Consider the following 17,323-nt stretch of genomic DNA (forward strand, 5'->3'; position numbering starts at 1 on the left):
GATGATAAAATCTTATGTTCTCAAGCGCTTCAGGCTTGCCATTGCAGGTACTGCCTGATTTCTTGGGCTTTCTTGTCCACCACATCTTGAACCTTATCGCCCCAGACGCTTAGCGGATCTTGAATCTCGTTAGCTCCTGTCCGACAAGCCTTCATATGTTTCTCGCCATCGCCTTGGTCCATCACAACGCAGTTATCCACGCTAAGAGGTCGTCGTAGATCCCACCGTACCAGCACTGGCCTTGCAGGAACTTCGTGGGGCGGAATAGCCGATCTACCACGATACAAGTCCTCCAAAATCAAGGAAACATCGTCTTCGTCGATAGGTAGCTTACTACGTGTGACCCATGGGTGTTAGTTGACGTTTCGATAAAAATGAAAACAGCCCACTTTATCGTTTCTCCGACAAATTGTGACTCCCGCTTGAGAAGGTCTCGAAGCATTCTTTCGTATAGTTTTCTTCGGTTTTTTATTGGTAGGGGATTTAAGATGGGTTTATCGGCCAAATCACAGAGTATGTATGTCGCAATGTGCAACCCAAAGATTGAAGGCAGGGGTCCTGCAACATGATGTTCAGTAAGAAGATAGCACATTACTGATATTGCAAAACATACCGAGGACGGGTAGGATGCGGACCCTGAAATCATCGAATACGCCGAGCTCTTTAACGGCGCCTTTTTGGAATTCCTCCTCGGGGAGAGGGAGGAGTTTGACATCGCTCGGTACTTCTGTGGAATATACCACCGGTATTCCTGAGGTGACGCCAAGCAAACGCAGTCTCCTGCGAACGGAACGAGCAAGTGGGTCATAGATGGTGTACGAAATGTCACTGATTTGCACCCTCGTGGGATCGCATTTAGCGCCAGCACCCATGGAGGAGAAGACCTGGAGGTAGCACTGTTTGATCGGCTACCTCTAAAGGAGAAATGGTCAAAGGTACCTTGATGTTATTTCCGTGGCAGTATTTGAGCAAGTCGACCTTCGTCGTGATGTTATCAATGGCATCTAGGGAGGATTCAGTTAAATTTGGTTGGCATGCGGCTGACAACGAAGCACGAACCGATGACCCAGTCAACACCTTCAAGCAGCATGCCGCCCTCTTCCTTTCTCCATATTTCTATTCGCGAATCGACCTCTACCCATCGCGAGATCTGCTTCAAGGCCTTCTCAATACACTTGACTTTTGGCATTCCCACGTCTGACACCGTCGCCGTGGCATGACGATTGAGCGAAGACAGAGTGACGTAGTCAAAGTCCACCAAACGGATTTTGGATACTCCTCTGGGAGAAGTCAGCATGAACGCGTGAAATTCGTTCCTGGACGTACGATCTAACCAACATGACGGCAGCCCAGCTTCCCACACCTCCACAGCCAATGACGGCTACGCTGCCAGAGCGAACTTTTGCCATGCCTTCGTCGCCGAAAAACGCGTAGTTTCGAGCGAGCTGCTCCTTTATCAGGCCTTCATCAAAAGGGGTGTCGCGAGGTTTCAGCATTATCTCCTCCGTGGCATCGTCCAGGTGCTTTTGAATATTATAGTTGGACGCATTGGTTGAAATAGAACGTAGAACGTCGTCATTTAGAGCACGTCGCTTGGTATGCCGGGAATACGCATTGAGCACCGAGAAAAGACTGCCAGTTGCAACGGCAGCAACAACAGCAGTCGCGATAAGCTGTGCCCTATGAGAGTGAAGGTCGAAAAAGTTCATCGGAGATTTGTCAACGTAGGGTTAGGGTTTCCTTATCCCAAATAAATTACAAAATATGAACACTAGTTCTACGACGCTACGGTTCGTCCCCGCCAGGAAGAGGGATATCCGCCCCAATCTTGTCAATCACATAATAGCTGAAAAACAGCACTTTGAAGGACAAGGCTAATCCGGCATGTAGCACAGTGATGGCAATGATTATTAGTCGGGTCGCTTTAGCCTCAGCCTAGAAGATTCTATAAGATCAGTAAGGATAGAACGGAGGAGAAATAGGTCGCACAGAGGCCAGAATGGGGTACACATTTCTGACTAAGAAATAGCCAGACTGAACAAATGCGACAGCCACGAGGACCCAGCGCAGAATTGGCACGGGGATCACACAGAGGACCTACAGAAGTCAGGTGCTTGACGAATAGAAAGATGGAATGGAAGCGCACAGAGACAGGAATCCATACGAACATGGCATAACCCCATATTGCTACAGCTTCCACAACATTCCATTCACCAACGCCAAGGTAGCGGAGTGCTATCCAAAGTAGAACAGGCAACCCTAGTCCATAGGCATACACAATAGAAACAGCGATGGAAAGAAGCTGAAAATCGTAGTCATATTCTGCTCCTGGGGCGGACAAGTACGCTGCGATTGATGCATCGAGACTCGAGGATAGGAAAAGGGCAAATATCAAGGTTGTCAATGTCCAAAAGGGTCCGTAAAGGTCTGCAGGGTTAAGATGGGTAGACAGGTAGTCAGTTGACGTTGGTAGAAGGGTCGAATAACAGCGTGTCAGAACCTGATGACGTTCAGCAACAGCCAGCAGCCAGTCACGAACTACGGACCATTTTGGTGTCGACGTCGAAATATGGCTGGTAATATTCTGTCGTCCAGAAGCCGCCGCCGCCGCCGTCTTTGGTCTGGTGAGGCCGGTCTTGGAGGTAGCCTGCTGTTGCATCAATGCCGACATCAACAACAACGAAGGTGGCGTACCTCTATCTGTATTCCCTACGCCTCGACCAGTCCCCACATTGTCCGAGCCGTCGTTGGCATTCGACCCTAAAAATGCTTCGAAAACGTTAAGAAACGAGTGGGCATTCCCGTTGTGTTTGCACAGTACATTTGAATTGGAGACCCTCTGGGCCCTCTTCTAGCCGCTACCAGTCTTTAGCATGCGTTTTGCAGGATGTAGATGGCAAACGTACCTCATCGGCTTCGACTGCAACGTACGCCATGGTCGATGTCGTGGAAGGTCGGTGTAATGAGGACCCCTGCCACCTCGGCACGCAAATCTTATCTATTTAAACTATCGGTGTTCTTCGTTTTCTTCTTGTTCTTGCTTGTTCATTATCCAAAGCAGATCTCCAGCATCGACAGACGTGCATGGCCCCAACCAAGGTCGTTTATCACAATGGCGTTTTCAGCGACAATCGGGTGTGCCCAATTGGGGTCCTCTTTGTCTTTCACTGGCAGCATCGTCACTTGTTTTTCTTTTCTTCTGCGCCGCAACGTGCCCTGCTGTCTCCACACAACTTTGTCCCTGAGAAAGACTGAGAAGCTCAATGGACTCAATGGCCGGAGACACGAAATGGGAAGGATGCCGTTCCCCAATCCAGCAGGACCGTGAAGTCTGCTCCAGTAGTCTGAGTCCCGAGCACGAAAACGTAGCGCAGGACGCGTCTTGGATTGCCATTGACCCTCGGCAGCAAGATTCTGGTGAGCAAACAGGTATATAATCGTACCCTCAGATTGGTATCTCTCTCCAGCCAGCCCTCCCTGTCGTGTTGTCGACAACATGGAACCACCCAGCTTTCAAGAATCCCGTTATGACGTTATCCTTCGTCACCGGCGGAATAGACCCGAGGATGGCGGAGGTCTCAAGTCCACGACAGTACCATCACGGTTCTTGAACCTCTCCAGCGACTTTGAATTTTGTGGATGGGGCTCCTTTTTCCAGTTCAAGCTAACCGCAAAAGAGCACGATGCTGGGGATGTGCGTGTCAGAACAGCTAGGGACGCCAAAGTGCTCGGCCAATTCACTGCTAGTGCGCTGGCAGGCAACGCAGTGCTCGGGAGCGTGTTCTACGCCCTACCTGCCGTTGTTGCAGTGTCTAGCGTATAGTGAGCCACCTTCTACGAATACATGCTCTCTTCGTTTCATGCATATACTTCAGTTCTCCGATATCTCTTTTCATCGCGACCATGACGCTGTTCTTATGGCGCCCAATCATGGCGGAACTTGGTTCTGCTCTGCCTATCACAGGAGCTCCCTACTCTTACATGTACTCGTATATCCTCTCTCTTTCTCCACTTCTCACTTACACTGGCTTAGACTTAACGTCTCCACCAAATCTTTCGCTTTGGTTGGTGCAGCGCTCTTATTATTGGATTACGTCTCTACTTCCGTTGTTTCTGCAGCAACGGCGGCGGCATATCTCTCGGGGGAGGTTGACCTCCCTTTTCCCACTTTTGTCGGAGCCATCATTGTTCTCGCATTATTTACCCTCGTCAGTCTCAGCGGTATCAAAGAAAGTGCGCGACTTGCGTTAGCGTCGCTCTCTTTCCACGTAAGCCCGTTGGTGTATCGGTGTTAATGGTCTGACTCCCTTGCCACAGGTTGGAACCATGGTCGTTCTTATGGTCGCATCGGCCATTCATTGGTGGAATATCGGCAATAATCGACTTCGCGAAAATTGGGTTTCTAACCAAGCTTCTTCTCCAAGTCAGGTCGCAAGGCATGTATTTGATGGCTGGTGCCTTGGAATGCTCGGCTTGACTGGATTTGAATGTACACTTTCACAATTATTTCAAGGACCTGCTTCTTTATGACGTCCGTTTCAGGTATACCCGCCTACATCGCTCGAATTAAGCCCGGTGCACTGCCTCTCGTATTTCGGAATCTGCATTATCCCGCCATTGTCCTGAACACTCTCATTATGGTTCTGGTTATGGCGATAGTTCCCCTGGAGACTGTTCTGCAAGACGATAATGTTCTTAGTGTCCTCGGCCAGACAGTAGGCACAACTCTTGTAACATCTTTACTCTGCTAATTTCGATCTAGTCCGCAGGCAAGTGGTTGAGAGTATGGATAGTTGTAGACGCTATCGTTGTTCTATGCGGAGGCGTTCTGACCGGTATATATTTCCTCAACTCACTGCTGCATCAGTACTTATCTACTCTATAGGTATACTGAGTGCATGCGAGTTATTGGAGAAGTTGACCAGTGATCGCGTCCTTCCTCAGCTGTTCGTTCACCCGCTTCCATTCTTTCGATCACCTTATGTGTCGGTGCTTTCGTTCTCGGCATTCAGCGGTGTCATCTACGCTACTACAGGTGCTAACCTTGCCATTGTGTCGAAGATGTGCGTATCGGACCTATTTGACACAGATTTACTTGCTGATGCTACGGTCAGGTTCTCATTGGTGTGGCTATCGGTTATGGCGTTATTCCCGATATGCCTTCTGCTTTTAAAATTCAACCGTGGTCGGCTTCCAAGGACTCCTAGAACCCCTGTGTCAATAGTGTTCTTCACACTAGCCATTGTCCCGACTGTATTCGCAGGTAACATCGCCATCGACCCAGTCACGTTTGGGTGGGTATTCAGTATTTGCTTCTACTACTCTTTCTTAGCCTTGAACAGATATTTCTCCGCCTACTTTGTCGTCATTGTTATGTTATTTTCAATTACGCAGAAAAAGGCATATCTCTTGCGATGGATCATCTGGATATATGATCAGTACACGATGCTGCACCAATGGAATGCAACGAAATTATGGGCCTGTAGATTGATGAACACAATGACTAGACTAAGGCGTAAGCCTGTTTGTATATTGGCAAAAACAGACGAAGTAAGCCTCTACAGCTCTTCTTTTTGACGTCTGCTAATGGTTCACCAGATCAGCTACTTAATGCGTATGATTCTCTATGTACAAAAAAACGAGGAAACCTCATCTTTAAATATCGTCCACTTTGCCGAGGAGGAGGAGGCTGTTCCGTCAGAGTTGGAAGCAAACACCAGAAGTGAGTGCAAAGTTAGTTGCATCTGGCAAGTTCTAACTCTTGTTTTACTAGTATTAGATGAAACCTTTCCAGAAATCACCATAAATCTAGTAAGTAGCTGAACCTCAGTGGTGCTTTTCAGCTGATGCGCTTCTTCTCCCTTCAGCTAATCGTTCGCAACTCATTTGATCCACCCAATGTCGCTTCTCTGGCACATAGACTACAGATTCCCCCATCTTTAATGTTCATGACTTGTCCAGGGCCCCTATTTCCACATTCCGTCGCCGATTTCGGTACACGTATCATTACGCTTTGAGTTTTGTTTTTCTCAGTCGCCCTGTTCCGATGTTACCTTTATGTTAGCTCTTGAACCTAACACCGTATTACCTGCATTGGCCGCTAATATTTATCATCGCATGCCTGTTTTTCATGTATGGTAGCTAAGCCATTTGTGTGTTCCGAGGCACACATTTTGCCGTCGGCGGACCATAAGGTTGAAGCTTAAGCCTTTTCTTCCTGATGTCTCCTACAGGATCCGGGGTACTACTCTAGATATGCACCCATGTTACCGCCTCCAGAAGGATTCCTGAAGCATCGTGACCACAAACTTTAAACGGATTCGTAAGAATGTGCGACCCTTGGGACACACGCCAGTGGCTCGGTGGCGGATCTAAGAAGCCTTCGGACTTCCGTTATCTGATTCTCTGGGTATATCTATCTGGTAGATTTGTGACATTTGAAAGGCGCACTCATGTGCATCATATTCTAGTAGCTACTAATTAACCAATGCTTCCTAACGGTTTCGGTTGCAAAAACGAGGCATCTTTGTGTGTAAAACGACGCGTAATAGTCAGGGAAGACACAGTTCCAGAAAACACTAGCTTATCTACGTCACGGACAATGAACTGGGCCCCTTGTATCTCAACTGCCAGGTGATTGAATCAATTTCAATTTACAAGGATGTTTGCTGTCCTGCAACACGCACGTAAGACTTCTAGTAACAGAGTCAGCGGGCTCGTTAGCTTTTGCATTCTACGAACGTGAGTATATCGAATCAGGCGTCTATCACACTGACCAAGTTTTGCACTTTATCGTGATTGAGTTACCCCTGCCAATCGTGTACGAATCCGATCGTCTTGATCCGACGATCACGTGGCCTCAATTTAAATAACTGGACTTTTTTGCAAACTTTTTGCGTTGTTGAACGTTCCCGCCAGTTAGGTAACTGTTAACCAAGATTGGACAGCTTCTCTTTTCGAATGCGGAATAAAGAGTGAGCGACGTAGCCAAAGAGCGGTTCAATTTCCGCTGCTCACAACGCACGTCCCCTAGGCCGCGATGGCATTAGCCCCCACATGATCTAAAGCTGCAGCAAAATGCTCCGAGAATTTCTCCGTGGCCTTAAAAATGCTCGCTTACTCGCCGCGGTGATAGATGAAGGTTGTGATTCTGGTTTGATTTTACGAGGTGGTCATCACGTTTGTCTCACTTTAGAAATAACCGGAACTATTGGTTGAAGACCTCTGAACAATGCTCAAACTACTAGCGCAGCATCTTCAAGTATCTTAGTCCCCACAGTCACGCTTCGCAATAGTCCCGGACATGTGACTCATAATTTCTCGCATGGTGTGCCAGCATCCCCGTTTGACATGTATTTCGCCCGTCGCAAAGACCGAGGAAGGACTACGGCGGCAACTTCATCACAACCCGCTTAGTACTCACGCCTCTTGAGAAGCTTGTTCTCACCTTACCTATCTCAAGGACCCTTATCTTCTGTGGAATCAGGATAATTCAATTATTTCCCAGGACGTCCCTACAGCGAAGAAATTGCTGTCGGTTGCTTCGGTCGCCGCAGGCCCAGATTCTCCATCGAGCTATGCTTATCCGTGTCTTCTGTGAACGTAAAAATTTTACATGACGTTTGGACTTACATTCCCGCAGGTCAACCAATAAACGGCGGAGAACGGTATGACAGGAACTGTAGCCATGCATGAGCTCTCTGTTCCAGACGTCGTTACGTTCTGTCTGTCAAAGGCATACAACTTTTTTTTCCCTTTACGAGGTAGGACAAATATTTATTGCAAAATAAAATCTGAAATTTACAGATCCGCCAGGTTCGTTAAACACGCGCCTCCTAGCGCGGCTTTGCGCATATCACCCTTTTGTTGCTATTCCTAAATTGTCTGATACTCTGTTACTTAGTAGGGTTACAGCATTTCGCCTCCTGAGCAAGGGATGCATTTCAAGTGACTTGCTTGAATGTGCTCTCGGGCTCTATATATTTGTCGAACATCCAAGCAATCAGAACGTCCCGTCCACCGTCAAGTATTTCCAAGCGAGCGGCAAAGGTCTGAGCATTCTTTGATCATGCTCCAACGGCGGCAACTCGGTAACCTAAACGATTCTATGAAACATGACAGGCTGTGCCTCTGGAGTTTGTAGTTCACATGCGGCTTGCCCTGGGCCTGGGCCGACTCAGTTCGGGGCACATGCTACGTCTGCTACCCCGCCCGAGGGACTAACAGAAGGACGTATACCGACATTGTGGCTTGATTAAATAAATAGAATCTCAGGCTCGAAGATACCGAGGTCGTATTTCCGAAGGGCCCGAAGAGGACTTCCCTGCAAATTATTCTATCTGATCGTTGCATGACACTTCCAAGGGGCGCAGCGTCTGGCAGCGAGAAACAACATAGTCCTGAAGTGTCAAAAGCATCACCTTTGTCCTTTTTGGAGTGATTGATTCGGATTAGAGCTTCTGAACATGCACCCCAGACCGCAGCAAAGGAAAATACCTGTACAAAAAAATTGTTTAGAGAAACATCTACATTATCTACCAGTACCTTCTAATCCTATGCTTCTTTGTGACTACATCTAATTGCGCGAAAGCATTTCGATGACTCGCTCTACAAGCTTGCGCATCACGTTGCCCTTCTCTTGACCAACTGCCAACACCTCTTCATGTGATACGACTTCAGGTACAGCAAGTTCAACCGACTTCCCCATGAGCTATAACCGATAAATGTAAATTCTACACATGCATCGCAGACATAGCTCACCTCAGCCATTACTTCCTCCTTGACACTTCTGTATTTGTCCGGAATGACAACGGCATTGGTGACCAGACTTAATGCCAGGACATTTAAGCCTTCCTGTCTGGCAGCTACAACTTCTGGAACGGTGCTCATTCCAACTACGTCAGCGCCAGCGTTCCGAAGGAATCTTCCTTCTGCGGGACTCTCGTAAGTAGGCCCACTGACCCACGCGTATACCCCTTCTGCAAGCGCGTCCGTTTCGAGAGAGAGTTGATGTGAAGCGAGGAAGAGAAGGCGTCGAAGAGATGTTGAATACGCATCAGACACCGCCAAGAAGCGGGGAAGTTCTGGAGATATCAGAGGGCCGAGAAGAGGATTCATTCCTGTAAGGTTTGGCAACGCCAGATGGTCATGGATAACGACGACTACGTACATACGCATGTCATATTGGATCAGCAAGAAATTAATGAAAACGTACTCGTCCCGACAGAAAGATTGGGATTGAGGGCACCAGATGCATTAGTCACTGAACTCCATAAGTACTAGCCAAACAGCAAAGACGAAACAGGCCCCACCAATAAGATCAGTGACCCCAAGTTTCGCCATGACCTGGACAGGATAAACGACAGTTGACAATTCATGACCCTCATAGGGATGAAACTATCTGACTCTATGTTAAACACCAGATTCGACCGAAAATAAAGAGACGAACTCTGCCAAGCATAGCAACAACTGGCACACCTTCCCCTGCGCCAATTAATCCGAACGCCAACGAACTTTTATGTCCAGGGACTACGATGCTGTTCAGTTGTGGGAACAAGTCTAAACTAAACCATCTACATACCGCTGCTTTGTGCGAACCCAGGAATGGCAGCATACGGTATCAAGATAGTCTCTCGAAGAGCGTCTACAAGGCCACCCAATCCAGACCCACAGATGATACCAATTTTTGGCTTGCAAAGTTTTTCCGGTAGCCTACAGACAATCGCATCTAAAGTAGCTGGGAATGGGCTCGTAGTTGGTTGATCTGGAATCATTGTGCGGAGAAGGAAATTTTGATGGCAAATGTCGATCATTTGCAACCACGTGGTTTAACCTATTTCAGGCCCGCCATTTTCCCTCCGTAACACGGCGGCCACCAATAGCTCGAGGGTGCGCCTCCGAAATGCATGCTAAGTCTTAGGGTACCATATTTCCACTAAGTAATGGCTTCCGGAAATTTTCTCAATTAATTCTGGGTGCGAATACTGCTAGTGATCATTCTTGGGGACCGTCGTTCTCTATTGCGGCGACTGCGGCTAGAGGTGGCACTTTATATGACTTATCTGTCTTTTCACTGAGAATTCTTACCCTGTCACGTAATGCGAGTTGGACATAAAATGCTCCAATACTCTTTTCTCTGCCGAAAAGAGACCGAGAGAGTGGAACCCAACACAAGGAAGAAATGAAGAAGGGCGCCGTTCTCGAGTCACCGACTTCCTCTTCTAAATGGACAAGAATATCTGCTATCAGCTTCGCTTCTCTCTATGATGCTGGACTTAATTAATCCTTGCTTAAGTGTTGGTGTCATAATGCATGCAACATGAGGATATTGGCGACCGGATTCCTCTAAATTTCTACGACGGTCGACAGACCGAAAGGTGGGGCTTGTATGTCCGATGGAGAGGGACGGGTACTCTCATATTTCGGGATTATAGGCTTATTTAATCAATTTTCGTGACCAGTAGTCAGGAACGAGCGCCGCCAAGATCCAGGCGCATGCTCGGAGGTCTCAGAATACGCACCCGGGCCCGCTTTTGTGACACTGGCACAGAAAAACTAGATGTTGTACGACGGTGGTGAGGCAACATCATTTCCAACCGCGTGAACACCCCATTTTTGACTACCTCAGGCCTAGGCCCTGCGAAGGAATACGAGGAAGGTAGACCGTGGGGTAGACGACAGTTAGTTGCGGCAACTTAATACTTAATAATAACCTGAACTCGAAATCTCCATGAATGTTTGTTCTGATTGGATGATATTGCGTTGTCCCCAATAGTCCTCTATTGCGCTTATTTTTGCATGCTCCCTGAGTCTGGATGGGCCACCTGCACGAGCGAACCGGGATTTTGATCAACTTTGATGCGTTCTTCTGAATAGCTAAGGGCTAATTAATTCGAGGTGCCCCTTGATCTCAGGAGGTCCACAATGTCTGCGGGAGGTATTCAAGTCAGTACTAGTGTGATTTGGACACCTTGGGGTGGATTTATATGGGTCCGCCAGGGACGCCACACTAAGCCGTGTGAAGCGGAAGCGTCTCCCTTTGGAAGTCGAGCTATGCAGCCGAACTGATTGATCATCCTCTTGGGATTGGTGAGGTGCTTAAACGGCTAGGAGTTTGAAACAGTCGAATATGCTGTCACCAGTGCCCTTGTACGGAAGCTTTAGAAATATCGCTCATTCTTGACTTCATGATCAACATGAAATTCATTTTGGCTATGTATATCACTATCGATCAGTGTAGGTTATTAATTATCCGATTACTCTTGCATTAGTGGCGTGGAGGGAGACCGAGAAAGGCTACAGGATACAGCAAATAGATTTTAAACTTTTGGGTCTTCTAATAGAAATATCATAAACTAGCCGAGCGAAGGACAAGGAAATGCTACAATACAAAACAAGGACAAAGGCATGGATTACTGTTGGTTGGACGAAGTGGTATTATCTATGCGAAGAGAAGTTGGAATGCCGTCAACAACAAGGTGCAATTGGGACTCACTATAAACGTTATATTGTTCCGGCATGAACAAATGGGCGAGGGCATTTTGAGGCTCATGAGCCACCCCAGCCTGAGGGTATTCAACCCCGTGGCTTAAAGGCGAATAAGTGGAATAATCATTCCAGTATTGAGGATATCGGGGATGATGCTCCACTCCGTGGCTATCAGTTCGGCTTACCGAAGGACGCCCATCAGTTAGACCAGTACTGTACACCTGCGGAAGGGCAGAGGTAGATAATGGTCCAGGATACGAGACGTTGTGGCTCGAGTGTTCCGACGCCCATTGACGATCATATGATGAATAGTATGACGAAGACGGGGTATACTGGGCGTCCACAGCGCCGTTTGCAGAAAACGCCTGAGGTGGATGAAGACTAGAAGCGGTGTGGTTATTAGATGGTCGCATGTTGGCGTAACTTGAAGGTTGCATTCCAACGCGATTAGAGGAGTCGTCAAGAGACCCTTCGGCCGGACGCTTATACCGATCAGCTGATTTGAGCGGCTCAGCAGGACAGATCTGGTTTCCGAAGTTCACTTCGGCACCGCGAAGAAGTTCATGGGCTCGTCCAGCACTTGGCCAGAGAACGGCCATAGCCTTGAGAACCTCCATACATTTCAAGAGTCGTAACCGTGCTTGGGGGTCCCCGGGGTAGCCAGACACTAGAAGCTGATGAACACGGCAAAGACCAGGCTTCGAAACATCACTCACTGCTCGTAACGTGCATAATGCTAGCTGTAAAGACATAGTAGCAAAGGAAAACAGGACATCCCTTCAAAGAGTATGTCTCCTTGTATAAAGTGGCTTCGAATTATAGAAAGCCTTAGTGATGGCCCCGCATATACAAGATTAAAAAAACTCACCAATAGCAGTGATATGGTTCGCGGCGCCGGCACAGAGCTCATAGCTCTTTTGCGACGTCGTACGACCATCTTCTTCATTAAGGTTAGGACTAAGCGAGAAAAAGATTAAATGTCACTTGAATTTTTCCAAGTATGAATTAGAGTTACCTTCGGATGCCATGCTTAATACTATCATTATGACGCGCTTTAGTAACGGCAGTAGGAAAGCATTCTCGTAGGACTCACAATGGCCTATGTACGAGGAGGACTGCGCACCAGTATTGCATATGAAGCGTCAAGACATGTGGCAGCGGGACCGGGTGTTTTAAAGATACGGGATCGTGTTGGAGATGGATGGGCAATTCCAGGTACCATTTGTCGAGCATACCTTCTAGGTACACCGACTCTGCATGGCGGCTGGACACTGGATGAACAGCATAGATGGCTTGGATAATCCGACTGATTATACCTGCTACGAAGGAAGTGAGTATCATCATTATAGACAATGAGAGCACGAACATAAAGTGGCTGATGCATTAAAGCAAGATATAATATTCCCTGGTCTCCCAGATTTTTCTCGGGTATCGCGTATTACAGGGGTATGCGGTTTCCAGTCTTCCAGTTCCTCTGCCTGCAAGTCGCCATAAAGTTGACATCGGAATCCGAGGAACGGAAATACGTACATCTAACTCACTCGGCAATTGAGTGTCGAAATCCCGCTCAAATATGGCCAGCGGCCGACCTAACGCACGCAGACAAAATTCAGACGCAAGGACCCAGAACGAGTAAAAAGGACCAACCGATGTAGGACGAGACGTACTTGTCCATGACAACACATGAATACCAAATCCTTCGTCGAGTCTGTAACTCCGCATCCGAAAAGAGTTTCCCGCCCAACTCTCGCCGTGCCCAGCCGTCTGCACTCCGGTGCATACCTAAATCCTGCGCCATGCGTATGGCCATACCAATGTAGGTCCACGCCTGGGCCATAGCCCCTATACCAATTTCTCGATATCCCATAAGGAGCAGGGCTTGACAGGTCGCCGGTCTTGAGCTCGAGTAAGACCCGTCAAGCAGCACCTTAGCGCGGTCGAGATAAACGTCGCCGGCTGTCCACATCACGGGACTGTCGGACGGTAGCATTGGATTTGAAGGGTCATCAGCGTATCGGGCAGCCAGGGAAAACATGACAAGGAGGAGAAGGTTCGGTACATGTCGAGAACGGCGGTTAAAGGGAGATCCTGAAGGAGACCGAGCGCCCGACTCCGACGGTGGCGTGTCGGGGCTATCGCGGATAATCAGACAAAGGTAAAAGTGCGAAATCCAAGAGCACTGACCCAGCTTTGTACGCTTCTTGAAAAGAGCGCTTATGAATAACTGGAAGAGATGGATGCACGTATGTGAAATAAAGATCGAGTAGATGGTCTTGCAAGGCAGATGAAGGAAGATCGGTAGATAATTTCTCCTGCACAGGAATACTAGTGGGTAGGGCGGGCCATACCCTGGCTTTGGGGAAGCGCCTGTTAGGGTTCAGGCTCAAAGATTCAAGCGGGAACAATATAAAGGCGACTGACCAGATACCGCCTTCATTTCTACTATCATGTCGTTCTGTTCCCCCGAGGAGGTAAAGGCCGCTGGCTTTACCATGATAACGCACCTCCTCGTCCTCATTCAAACTTAACTGACCGACGGCACCAAGGAAATCTTCTTCATTACTCTCCGAACTGTAGCTTCCGGAGGGACTGGCACTCCGTGTTGGTACCGTTCTGTTTGCAGTGTTACTTACAGACCGCCGAATACCACCAGCGCTCTTCCCTGCACGCCCCGGTGATACCGATGAGCGGAAATCAAACGTACTGTTAGAACGGATGGGAGACAACGCGGAAGGTGGAGCAGAAGAGGGATAAGGTATATCGCCGCTTTCGACTTTTCGTCGTAATCTCCTCCCAGGTGAGTGGCTACCATCGCTTGCAGATGCTGATTCATATTCAGGATGCTGATACGAAGTTGACCGGCTCAATGGAATTGAAGTTATCAGAGAAGGCAAATCGCGTGCCGAACGGGATGTTTGTTGATGGTTCGAACTTTGTAAAGGTAGGTCTGAAGGGCCGGAGACAGTAGACCGGGTGGCTGCGTCTCGGCGAAGGAGGTCAAGCATATGCGTGACTCGATCCTGCCATTCATTAGATGGACTTTGAAACCAGATCATCAGTTAAAAAAACGACCCTCCGACAGGAAAGGACATACTGTGTTGATGTAAGTTCAGGTTTGCTGTCTTCAGCTTTCTGAGAAGCTAATTCGGCCGTCAAGTGCCGCGACTTGGAAGGACCAGCTGTTTTGTCGACATTTCCGCCTTTGCGACCCTTTACACCGTAAGGGGAATTGTCGACGCGGTTGATGATCTCTTGTGCAAGAGAATCCTGAGTAAATAATAGAGTCAGAAAAATCCAGCTTCCCTGCAGGGAGCTAAAGCAAAGTCGGAACGGAACAGAATGAACGGATCTCGCGGACTGGAATTCCAAGGAGCAAAGAAGTACGAGTATGACAGCCGTGGACATATTGATGTCGTGTATGATGAAATCAAGGATGGAAGCATTCATTCTCCCATGAGAAAAAGGAAAGTTGATAGAAGTTTAGCACCAAGTCCGAGAAGAACACGGAAGAGAGATAAATAAAGGATACGGACCTGCGCAATGTCTTGGAGAAGCGTCTGCGCTCTGGGGTCCTCTGATGATATCATGATCCCCAAGAGGGCCTCGGTTTGGTGAAGGCGAGCCTCAATGGCATCAATGTATCCCTTCGGTGGTCCTCGTTTCCGCGAGGGCCCGAGGAAAGTGCATGCTACAGAAATAACCGAAATCGTCAGCAAAAGCAAGTCAGGACAGCGCCACGGAAATCGCGCGGAAAACAAGAAGGGCTAGAAGAATGAGAAAAGCACGATGTGCATGGCGTACAGGGAAATCACGCCAAGCCCAGAAAGGAAATGACGATGCTGCTATATCAGTTACAGAATCTGATCAAAGTGGCGGAGTACGAGACCGACAGTAATGAAAGACAATCATAAAAAAACTCGACACTCACGAGTACCGAGCATCACACAGCTGCGACAAGGCTCTTCGGGAGATGTGCGCTCGCATTTACATTTAGATTTACGACATTGGTCGCATGCTGGCACGTACCATACGGCAAAGTCAACCACTGTGCTCGTCGAGTAAATTATCGTGGGCGCACCTTTGCTACTCCTGCGACGGATTGGCTTCTCTCCTGTGACGCCTGAAAGATGCCCCAAACCACCACTGCTCCCAGCCATGGGGGGCAACTCTATGAGGTCACCCACTTCGTCGTACTCGTCGCTGAACGACATTGCATTCTGGAGACCAATGTGTCCATCCATTTGAGAATCTTCGTGCTGAGGAGACCAAGAGTTGACGGACGACATGAGTCCGTAGTCTGATGAAGTATCCTGAGTGAAACGATAGACAGACTGGGGGACAAGTGGAGGCGCTTCCGATGGTTGACGGGAAGATGAATGAGAAGAACCGTGGGATGAAGAGGGCTGTGAGCGAAACGAGAAGCGAATATTTTGGAGAGAAGCAGAAGCCGGTAACAAATCCGGAGACGGCGAAGACTCAGTCTTCACAGGGACCTGAGAATGAACTGTAGAATCAGGATGTTCAGGATTGTCATTAATAAAATAAGGTGCGTCCTGCACTGAGAAGACGCTCATTCTCAGGAACTTGGACTGGAATGCTGCACTGGACGACCTGAAGGAGGGGGGGGGGAGGAAGGGGGAGCGGACGTTAACGACGAAAGTAGAGAGACTCACAGAGCGTCGGATGCGTCCATACGGTGAAAAGCTGAGTTCTTAGACCGATTGAAAATCAGGATTCGGCCGAGGTTAGAACGCGGTACGAAATATCCACCAAATCGCATAAAAACATACAAAAATACTCTTTTCTGTGGATCGAGATAATGCGCCTTTTCCGTTTATAGACATCGTTCCGGCAAGCCCTCAGTGAGACTCAGATCCGCAGTCACACGCCTTCAGTACGCGATTTGCTTTCCTCATTCGGTGCTCGGATGCGGTTTCAACTCAAAATTTTTTGAATTGCGCCTAATGGCCACCCACCACCGCGGCCATTCCAGTGTGACTGTGAGAGCCTTGGATCGCATTTCAGTGGCGCATTCACGGGACCATATCCGTGTCAGTCCCTAATTCTCGACTTGCCCCTCTTCCGCGATCGTGAACAATCGTTCCATGTTTCGGCCTGCGTGCCGCTAATAGTTTCCAGAATTGACGGTAGCGCAACCCCCCCCCCCCCGCAGTCTTTGTAAGTATTGATCCATAAGGAGCGTGTTTCGAACCGTCGGAAACCATTTCAAACTTTTGCTCTGTGCCTAGGTTCTTTTTTTTCTGCGAAGAAGTGCTCTTGTCCAGAGTTGATGTGGGGCAGAGAACAGTTAAATCTACATGTGTCACTCTGACATCTCGTACTCGCCCCATTCTCCTGCATACTTAGTAAGTCCCGATGGCCCGCGTGTTCGCTGGGCGGTACAGTAGTAACAGTCAGCGAGCACACACCTACCTGGCGGAAGACATTCGGGTCGGTCCGTGCCGGTCCGCTTTTATCGCAGATGAAATTTGTTTGGTCCGGATATTGCGTCACGACAAGAATCTCTCCGTGGATCGGTTTAGATATCTATCTGATCGAACCAGTCGGTGCCGTATTGACACAAACGAAGGATCATGCTTCCTCCAATAACTACGGAACTTTTGCTTTCGTTCATGAAATCTGCGCAACTTTTTTTCAGAAGATCACAGGCAGCCCTTTTCTCCAGGCGCTAACCATAGCTCATCAGCACGAGTTCATACTCCTAAATAGGTTTTCTATATTGATTGCAAGTACCGGTCGCTAGTGGTCGGAAGCAACAGCAGGTTCCGATCATCGATACCCGTCAAATCCACGAGGACTGCTTTCTATGCAGTCA

At 48.4% G+C, this 17,323-nt stretch overlaps 5 protein-coding genes across 5 annotated transcripts; 1 reads left to right on the forward strand and 4 right to left on the reverse strand.

The window, feature by feature from the left end:
- Window positions 1-29: 29 nt before the first annotated feature.
- Window positions 30-1,709, reverse strand: BT62DRAFT_882737 (uncharacterized protein; the record flags this gene model as incomplete). Its single annotated transcript, XM_043182718.1, has 6 exons — window positions 30-333; window positions 390-558; window positions 614-884; window positions 940-1,004; window positions 1,060-1,280; window positions 1,327-1,709. The coding sequence occupies 6 exons, from the start codon at window positions 1,707-1,709 to the stop codon at window positions 30-32; spliced, it is 1,413 nt and encodes a 470-aa protein (XP_043045070.1).
- Window positions 1,710-1,785: 76 nt separating this feature from the next.
- On the reverse strand, window positions 1,786-3,003 carry BT62DRAFT_961492 (Yip1-domain-containing protein; the record flags this gene model as incomplete). The annotated part of the gene is made up of 7 exons (XM_043188595.1): window positions 2,907-3,003; window positions 2,822-2,858; window positions 2,695-2,769; window positions 2,547-2,647; window positions 2,147-2,500; window positions 1,990-2,097; window positions 1,786-1,935 (listed from the first exon to the last, which is right to left on the reverse strand). Exons 1-7 carry the CDS (start codon window positions 2,934-2,936, stop codon window positions 1,786-1,788), a joined length of 855 nt encoding a protein of 284 aa, XP_043045071.1. The 5' UTR covers window positions 2,937-3,003.
- A 493-nt stretch (window positions 3,004-3,496) lies between these two features.
- Window positions 3,497-6,017, forward strand: BT62DRAFT_883080 (AAAP amino acid permease; the record flags this gene model as incomplete). The annotated part of the gene is made up of 12 exons (XM_043182734.1): window positions 3,497-3,822; window positions 3,876-3,983; window positions 4,034-4,268; window positions 4,318-4,489; window positions 4,543-4,715; window positions 4,763-4,835; window positions 4,886-5,063; window positions 5,115-5,294; window positions 5,343-5,550; window positions 5,599-5,722; window positions 5,774-5,811; window positions 5,868-6,017. The coding sequence occupies 12 exons, from the start codon at window positions 3,497-3,499 to the stop codon at window positions 6,015-6,017; spliced, it is 1,965 nt and encodes a 654-aa protein (XP_043045072.1).
- Window positions 6,018-8,495: 2,478 nt separating this feature from the next.
- BT62DRAFT_942570 (uncharacterized protein) lies at window positions 8,496-9,778 on the reverse strand. The gene is made up of 6 exons (XM_043187833.1): window positions 9,581-9,778; window positions 9,449-9,528; window positions 9,312-9,396; window positions 9,215-9,262; window positions 8,761-9,161; window positions 8,496-8,710 (listed from the first exon to the last, which is right to left on the reverse strand). The coding sequence occupies exons 1-6, from the start codon at window positions 9,771-9,773 to the stop codon at window positions 8,576-8,578; spliced, it is 942 nt and encodes a 313-aa protein (XP_043045073.1). The 5' UTR covers window positions 9,774-9,778; the 3' UTR covers window positions 8,496-8,575.
- A 1,431-nt stretch (window positions 9,779-11,209) lies between these two features.
- On the reverse strand, window positions 11,210-16,194 carry BT62DRAFT_942573 (uncharacterized protein). Its single transcript, XM_043187834.1, has 16 exons — window positions 16,161-16,194; window positions 15,566-15,980; window positions 15,416-15,502; window positions 15,021-15,175; window positions 14,582-14,754; window positions 13,909-14,526; window positions 13,672-13,854; window positions 13,135-13,619; window positions 13,018-13,076; window positions 12,854-12,965; window positions 12,581-12,806; window positions 12,503-12,523; window positions 12,356-12,444; window positions 12,204-12,296; window positions 11,495-12,154; window positions 11,210-11,440 (listed from the first exon to the last, which is right to left on the reverse strand). The coding sequence occupies exons 2-16, from the start codon at window positions 15,771-15,773 to the stop codon at window positions 11,412-11,414; spliced, it is 3,198 nt and encodes a 1,065-aa protein (XP_043045074.1). The 5' UTR covers window positions 15,774-15,980; window positions 16,161-16,194; the 3' UTR covers window positions 11,210-11,411.
- Window positions 16,195-17,323: the final 1,129 nt, after the last annotated feature.

This window comes from Guyanagaster necrorhizus (genome assembly GCF_019112545.1).
Source record: "Guyanagaster necrorhizus MCA 3950 unplaced genomic scaffold BT62scaffold_3, whole genome shotgun sequence".
Taxonomy (NCBI): Eukaryota; Fungi; Basidiomycota; class Agaricomycetes; order Agaricales; family Physalacriaceae; genus Guyanagaster; species Guyanagaster necrorhizus.